The sequence below is a fragment of the Melanerpes formicivorus genome, unplaced genomic scaffold (genome assembly GCF_026170545.1).
Source record: "Melanerpes formicivorus ecotype bairdi unplaced genomic scaffold, bMelFor1.0.p_v2 SCAF_46, whole genome shotgun sequence".
Taxonomy (NCBI): domain Eukaryota; kingdom Metazoa; phylum Chordata; class Aves; order Piciformes; family Picidae; genus Melanerpes; species Melanerpes formicivorus.
In genome coordinates this window covers 2,809,374-2,817,522 of record NW_027142398.1, presented here as the reverse complement: position 1 = coordinate 2,817,522, position 8,149 = coordinate 2,809,374, and the positions used below count along the sequence as shown (strand labels likewise).

Below are 8,149 nucleotides of genomic sequence, written 5' to 3'. Positions count from 1 at the left end.
TTCACTCCCTCATTAATTCAGCCAATGACAGAGGGAAATAGGTGCTGGGGAAAGCAAGAAAAATCCCAAAAGTGAAGCCAAGAGTTATTTCCTCCCAGTACCTGGATAAAAGCGGAGCTCTGCGGGTCAGACGCCAGCGGGACAGGGGGGAGCCCACCTCCAAGCAGCAGGTAAAGCACTGGTGGCAGCTTCTGGCTCCTCTCTTAGCCCTGCAGTTTGTCTCCAAGAGGCCTTTTTTTCCCCCTTCTTTCATGCATAACCTTCATTTTCAGCACCTGCAGTTGGAGTTGGAGAGTTCTGAGGGGAAGCATTTTCCTTGGGGATCCGATCTGGGGATCTGCTGCTTGCGGCTGCAGTCCTCTCCAGCTGCTTCTCAGGCAAAGGGCTTCAAACTACTCAGTTTATCTCCAATCAATTTTCTGATGAGCATTGCTCAGCAGCACTTTGGCTATTTCCATGCAATTTTTTGTTGTCTTTTTCTTTCTTTCTTTCTTCTGGGAGCTTTTGTCCTATATTTGGCTTGATTTGGTTTGGTTTAGGGTTCAGTTTGGTTTGGGCTCAATTTGTCTGGGATTGGTTTGGGTTTAATTTGATCTGGGGTTGGTTTGGGGTTCATTTGGTTGGAGTTGGTTTGGGTTCAATTTGAGTTGGGGTTGATTTGGGTTCAATTTGAGTTGGGGTTGGTTTGGGTTCAATTTGATCTGGGGTTGGTTTGGGTTCAATTTGATCTGGGGTTGGTTTGGGGTTCTTTGGTTTGGGGTTGGTTTGGGGTTTAATTTGATCTGGGGTTGGTTTGGGGTTCGATTTGATCTGGGGTTGGTTTGGGTTCAATTTGAGTTGGGGTTGGTTTGGGTTCAATTTGAGTTGGGGTTGTTTTGGGGTTCATTTGATCTGGGGTTGGTTTGGGTTCAGTTTGATCTGGGGTTGGTTTGGGTTTAATTTGATCTGAGGTTGTTTTGGGTTCAGTTTGAGTTGGAGTTGGTTTGGGTTTAATTTGATCTGGGGTTGGTTTGGGGTTCATTTGATCTGGGGTTACTTTGGGTTCAGTTTGATCTGGGGTTGGTTTGGGTTCAGTTTGATCTGGGGTTGGTTTGGGTTTAATTTGTTCTGGGGTTGGTTTGGGTTTAAATTAGTTTGGATTTAATATGGTTTGAGTTGATTTGGGTTTAATGTAGTTTGGGATTGGTTTGGGGTTCAGTTGGTTTGGGGTTGGCTTGGGTTTAATTTGATCTGGGGTTATGGTTCATTTGGTTGGAGTTGGTTTTGGGGTTGAGTTGGTTTTGGGGTTCATTTGGTTGGAGTTGGGTTGGGTTTAATTTGATCTGGGGTTGGTTTGGGTTTAATTTAGGTTGGGTTGGTTTGGGTTTAAATTAGTTTGGATTTAATATGGTTTGAGTTGATTTGGGTTTAATGTAGTTTGGGGTTGGTTTGGGGTTCAGTTGGTTTGGGGTTGGGTTGGGTTCAATTTGATTTGGGGTTGGGTTGAGTTTAATTTGGGCTTGGGTTTAATTTGGGTTGGGTTTAAATTAGTTTGGATTTAATTTGGTTGTAATTGATTTGGGTTTAATGTGGTTTGGGTTTAACTTGGGCTGGGGTTGGTTTGGGCTGGTTTAGGGTCAGTTCAGGCTTGATTTGGTTCAGGGTTTACTTTGGTGCAAAGCTTGGGTTGGGTTTGATTTGGGTTGGGGCTGGTTTAGTTTGGGTTTGATTTGGCTTGGGTTTGATTTCTCTTCTGCTGAATATTTGGTTGAATATTTGGGTTTATTCTCTTGCACGTGGGGAGTGGAGAGGAAATGGGGAAGAGATGCTGCTCAGAGTGGGGTTTGCAGTGTACAAGTGATGAGTAAACCAATCTGGTTCTGAGTAAACCAATCTGGTTAGACCCAGAAGCATCACAACTGAGCTATTCAGGGCAGATTTCAAGGCAGTATTGTCTCCCTTGAGCAGGTCTCCCAGGCACCTTGCTGTGTTTGCACCCTGAGGCAGCATGAAGGGGTCCTGTCTGTTCCTCTGCCTCCTCTCCACGACTTGCTGCTTGAATTTGATGCCAACAGCTGGGAACAAAGTCTTCCACTTTGGGCCCTGCAGCGTGTCCATGAGCACGGCTGAGATCAGGTCTGGTTTCAACGCAATCAAAGCCAATGTCGTAAGTATGGCTCTGGGCTCCTGTGGAGCTGAACAAGCTGCTCCTGAAGCTCATCTGCAGCCAGCATGTCCATCATCATCACCTTTATCTTTGTCTTCTCCTGTGCAGCAAGCCAGAGACCCCATTAGGACCCTCAGCATCCTGTCTTACCCCCATTCTCTCCACAAGGTTAAGGTAGGTGTCCTTATGATGTCTCCAGCGAGCACCCTGGGCTAGAGGATCTCCAGAGGTCCCTTCCCACCCCTGCCATTTGGTGACTCTGTGACCATTCCTCCAGGCAGAGAATCATAGAATGCACTGTGTTGAAAGGGACCTCTAGAGGCCATCCAGTCCAACCCTGCTGCAGTAAGCAGGGACATCTCCAACTAGAGCAGGTTGCTCCAAGTCCCATCAAGCCTAACCTTGAATCATAGAATCAATAAAGTTGGAAAGGACCTCAAAGATCATCAAGTCCAAGCTGTCACCCAACACCTCCTGACTAACTAAACCATGGCTCCAAGTGCCACATCCAGTCCCCTCTTGAACACCTCCAAGGATGGGGACTCCACCACCTCCCTGAGCAGCACATCCCAAGGGCCAATCTCTCTTGCTGGGAAGAATTTCTTCCTCACATTCAGCCCAAACCTCCCCTGGGCACAGCTTGAGACTGTGTCCTCTTGTTCTGGTGCTGCTTGCCTGGGAGAAGAGACCAACCCCCACCTGGCTACAACCTCCCTGCAGGGAGTTGCAGAGAGCAAGAAGGTCTCCCCTGAGCCTCCTCTTCTGCAGGCTAAGCAACCCCAGCTCCCTCAGCCTCTCCTCCCAGGGCTGTGCTTGAGGCCTCTCAATGAGAGCTTGAGATGACCACCCTGGGAGGGCTCCAGCTTTAAAGCACTTTGGGAGAGCTTTTAGAAGCAAGCAAAGGTATTCCTTAAGTCTTCAGAGAGATGCTGCATCACTCACCAGCTCTTCACCTTCTACGTGGACAAAGTTTTCAAGCACTGCAGGACAGAGGACTCCTACATCAACAGAAAGATCAGCAGCATAGCCAACTCCTTCCTCAGTGTCAGGAGGAGCCTCCAGCACTGTGTAAGTCTGGAGTTTGGGTTGCTTTAAGTTCTTCTGCCAGATTGAATCTTAGCTGAAAATTTCTTTCCTGCAAGAGTGGTCAGGGACTGGCACAGGCTGCCCAGGGAGGTGGTGGAGTCCCCATCCCTGGAGGGGTTCAAGGAACCTGTGGCCATGGCACTTGGGGACAGGGTTTTAGTGGCCATGGTGGTGTTGGGTCAATGGTTGGACTTGGTGATCATCTTCTCCAAGCCCCCTGCAGTCAGCAGGGACACCTTCAGCTAGCTCAGGCTGCTCACAGCCCCATCAAGTCTGATCTTGAGTGTCTTCAGGGATGGGGTCTCCACCACTTCTCTGCACAGCCTGTTGCAGTGTCTGATCATAGAATCATAGAATGGCTTGGAAGGAACCTTGAAGATCATCCAGTTCCAGCCCCCTGCTGTGGGCAGGGACACCTCCTGCTAGCCCAGGTTGCTCAAGGTGTCATCCAGCCTGGCCTTGAACACCTCCAGGGAGGGAGCATCCAGAACCTCCCTGGGCAACCTGTGCCAGTGTCTCCCCACCCTCACTGTGAAGAATTTCTTCCTACTCTCCAGTCTCAGTCTCCCCTCTTCCAGCTCATTGTCCCTCATCCTTGTCAAAAGTCCCATCCCCAGCTCTCCTGTAGCCCCCTTCAGGTACTGGGAGGCTTCTCTAAGGTCTCCCTGGAGCCTTCCCTTCTCCAACAAATTCTCTCTTACCCTTCTAGCAAGAGCAGAACAAGTGTCTGTGTGGCCAGGAATCCACAGAGAAATTGAAGCAGATCCTTGTGAACTATGAGGGGGTAAGCTGGGGGTAAGCTGGGGGTAAGCTGGGGGTAAGCTGGGGGTAAGCTCCTCTTCCCATGGGGTTTTGCTCACTACCTTTACTGACTACCTGTTCCTTCCTCTCCTTTCAGCTGAATGTCACAGCAGCAGCCATCAAATCCCTGGGTGAGTTGGACATCCTGCTGGACTGGGTGGAGAAGGAGAGCAGCAGGCGCTAAGGAGCCGCAGGTGGGCAGGGCTGAGGAGGCTGTGGGGCTGCTGCAGGGTGATGATGTCCTGTCCCAGGGCAGGCTCCCATGGGTTGCAGGGCATGGAGGGTTTTGCTAGCCAGGTACCTCGGTGAGGCTTGCATTAGGATGGGAAAATGGAGCAGGCTCAATTCTGCACTTGCTTTGCTGACCTCTCTCAAAGGTTGCTCTCCAAGGGACCATCTAAGAGAGCCCAGCCCCAGCCTCTTGCCCCCCACCCTTTAGCTCTTGCTGAACATTGAGCAGATCCCCTCTGGGGCTGCTCTTCTCCAGGCTCAACAACTCCCCCCAGAGCTGCTCCAGACCCTTCAGCACCTTTGCAGCCTCCACTGGACCCTCTCCTGTCGTTCTCTGTCTCTCTTGAACTGGGGAGCCCAGAAGGGGACACAATATTCTACTTGTGGCCTCAGCAGGGCAGAGCAGAGCTGGAGAACCTCCCTTGACCTGTTGGCTGGCTCTTAATCCACTCCAGACCACCCCTGGCTTTGAGGGCACCTTTCTGGCTCGTGATGAACTTGTCCCCCATCACTCCCAGGTTCTTCTCCAGAGAGCTGCTGGCCAGCAGGTCACCCCTCACCTATACTGCTGCAGGAGGTTCTTCCTCCCCAGGTGCAAGACTTGCCCTTGTTGTACTTCTTGAGGTGCAGCTCTCCAGCCTGTCCAGGTCCCACTGAGTGGTAGCACAGCTTGGCTGGGTGTCAGCCAGCTCTCCCTGAGTGTCTGTGGAATGACTCTGGTGTAGTCCATGCAGCACAGCAGTGCTCCAAACTCTGCCCTCAGCCCCGTGAGGCTGCTGCTGCTGCTTGTCCTGGCTGAAGCCAGGTGCAAGGGGTGGGAAAAGCTTCCAAGATGGGGTCCCAGCATGTGTGCCAGACCTCAGAGGTTCTGTGTTGCCTTTCTAGATGACATTTTCTGCCTAAATGTCTGTGCAAGAGATGTGGTTGCTGAAGGGAGAAAAGGCTCTTGTGTGTGCTGGGTAATTTACTGACAGCAGCGAGTCTGGTGGAAACCTGCTGCAGTTACTGTAAATAAACCCCACTGGGAACTCTGCTGACTCCATGTGTTGAAATTCTGAAGAATTAGGTGCTGCTTGCTGCTGAAACTTGCCCAGCTCACCAGCCTGCCCTTTCCTAGCAGCTGCTGTCCCTCCTGCTGGCCTCTCCACCCCAGGGCTGGTGCAGCACTCCTGGTGTGCCAGGGAGACCAAAGCTTAGACCTGAGTGAGGCTGAATCATAGAGTCCTACAGTGGTTGGGCTTGGAAGAGACCTTAAAGCTCATCTAATTCCAACCCTCTGCCACGGGCAGGGACCCCTTCCACTAGACCAGGCTGCTCAAGACCCCCAGCTTGTCCCTGAGACCATTTTTGTTGTGCATTATGTACAGCTCTGCTCTGTTGTCATAGAATCAATAAGGTTGGACAAGACCTCAGAGATCATCAAGTCCAAGCTGGCACCCAACACCTCCTGACAACTAAACCATGGCACCAAGTGCCACATCCAATCCCCTCTTGAACACCTCCAGGGATGGGGACTCCACCACCTCCCTGGGCAGCACATCCCAGTGGCCAATTACTCTTTCTGGGAAGAACTTTCTCCAGCCTAACCTTCCCCTGGCACAGCTTGAGACTGTGTCCTCTTGTTCTGGTGCTGCTTGCCTGGGAGAAGTCATCTCTTCATGCAGCAGCCAGGAGGGGTTGTGGGCTCCAGGTGTCAAGACCCAACTGAATGCTGCTTGCCAGCACAAACCAGGGCAGTCAGATAGAATCACAGAGCTGTTTTGATTGGGAAAGACCTCTCAGCTCTCCCAGTCCAACCATCCACCCAACACCCCCATGGCCACTAAACCATGTCCCCAGGTGCCATGGCCACAGGTTTCTTGAGCTCCTCCAGGGATGGGGACTCCACCACCTCCCTGGGCAGCCTGTTCCAACCCCTGACCACTCTTGCAGGGAAGAAGGAACTGGAGCTCCTTGGTGGACCCTTTGTGGGCCCTTTTATTGACCATGGTGTGCCTGGATCACAGCTTGAGAGAGCAGTGTGGGTTTTACTCCACCTCAGCTCAGGCTCTCAGCTCCCATTGCTCTAATCTCCTTCATCAGATTTCATTGATTTCAGCTCCGGGTTGGATCTGAGGTTGCCTGCCTCAGCCCATGCCTGTTTTATGGCTTTCATGTCCAAACCACATTTACACCTCCCCACCCACTGCACAGCAGGGCAGCTGGCAGGATGCTCAGCCCACCCACGGCCCCTGGCCCCTGCGCCTCTCCTGGGCCCTTGGCTGATTCCTGCTGCTCCCAGGGCGGTGCGGGAGGAGCTGAGCCGGGGGAAGGATGCCAGCAGGCACCTGAAGAGGAAGAGGATTTGCAAAGGGAGAGCAGAAGGGGTTTTCTCCTCTCAGAAATTTCCAAACCTTAGCTTTCTCCTGCAGCTTGGTGCCTGCTCACCCCCAGGGACACTTCCCCAGCTCACACCTTGCCTTATTGCACCAGAATCGTTCATTCACTTCCAGCAGCTCCGGGCAGGCACAGACCTGCCCTGGCCCCTCCGCACCTCTCCTGCTAGCCAAGCCCCTTCCCCCCCGTGTTGCCAAGGGGATGCTCATCACCCTCTGCATTTGATGGTTTGCTGTCAGGGCTGCATGGAACCAACACAGGCTCAGGAATTTGGGGTTCTCTGTGCAGTTTCTACCCCTTCCACCCCCTTTCCTACCTCTTCCTACTCCCTTTCTTCCCCCCCTTTCTCCCCCCTTCTCTGCCCCCTTTTCTAGACCTTCCTCCCCCCTTCTTCTCCCCCCTTCTTCTCCCCCCTTCTTCTCCCCCCTTCTTCTCCCCCCTTCTTCTCCCCCCTTCTTCTCCCCCCTTCTTCTCCCCCCTTCTTCTCCCCCCTTCTTCTCCCCCCTTCTTCTCCCCCCTTCTTCTCCCCCCTTCTATCCCCTTTTTCTCCCCCTTCTCCCCCCTTTTCTCCCCCCTTCTCCCCCCTTTTCTTCCCCCTTTCTCCCCCCTTTTCTACCCCTTTCTCCCCCCTTTTCTACCCCTTCCTACTCCCTTTCTTCCCTTTTCTCCCCCCTTCTCCCCCCTTCTACCCCCTTTTCTCCCCCCTTCTACCCCCTTTTCTCCCCCCTTCTACCCCCTTTTCTCCCCCCTCCTTCCCCCCTTTCTCCTCCCTTCTTCCCCCCTTTTCTCCTCCCTTCTACCCCCTTTTCTACCCCTTCCTACTCCCTTTCCTACCCCTTCCTACCCCCTTTCCTACCCCCTTCTACCCCTTTCCTACCCCCTTTCCTACCCCATTTTCCACCATTTTCTACCCCCCTCCTACCCCTTCCTCTCCCTTCCTTTTCTATTCCCTTTTCTACCCCCTTCCTCCCCCTTCTCTCCCAGCTCTGGTCCTGCCAGACACCTCCAGAGCCCCTCTCTGTGCCAGGCTGGCACCAGCTCATCCCCTTCCTGCTGTTCATGGAAAACTGCTTCCCTGCTTTCTCCCAGCCCCTCCTCCTCTGCTGCTTCCTGCATCACTTTGTCAGCGAGGTACTCAGCTTTCTGCAGCCCCCTCCCCCTGGCTGAGAGCAGAGTCGTGCTGCTGCCTGGAAATCCACACACCAACGAATTGTTTTCCCCTGTTTAGTCACACCCCCCCGCAAAACAAGGCCAAGAGACAACCTTTAATTACAGCCATCCTCCTTTCCACCTGGGTGAACACGAAGTCAGCCAGGGAAAGTGATGAGAGTGATGTGTGCTCAGGTGGATGAAGCTCAGGGTGGGTTTCCAAGGCCACCCCCAGCAGGGTGGCTTGTGGCAGAGGAGCAGGGATTGGGCTCAGCTCATCCACCTCCAGGTCAGAGAGGGGAAGGTGTTGGTTCAGCTGCCCTGGGGAGTCAGGTCTGTGCTATGCAAACGACCCAGCGC

General features: G+C 52.9%; 1 protein-coding gene across 1 annotated transcript; it reads left to right on the top strand.

Annotated features, from left to right (window-relative positions):
- Window positions 1–1,987: 1,987 nt before the first annotated feature.
- Window positions 1,988–4,879, top strand: LOC137451825 (interleukin-20-like). The gene is made up of 6 exons (XM_068159627.1): window positions 1,988–2,146; window positions 2,255–2,320; window positions 3,062–3,214; window positions 3,942–4,016; window positions 4,131–4,227; window positions 4,783–4,879. The coding sequence occupies exons 1-5, from the start codon at window positions 1,988–1,990 to the stop codon at window positions 4,215–4,217; spliced, it is 540 nt and encodes a 179-aa protein (XP_068015728.1). The 3' UTR covers window positions 4,218–4,227; window positions 4,783–4,879.
- The last annotated feature ends 3,270 nt before the right edge of the window (window positions 4,880–8,149 follow it).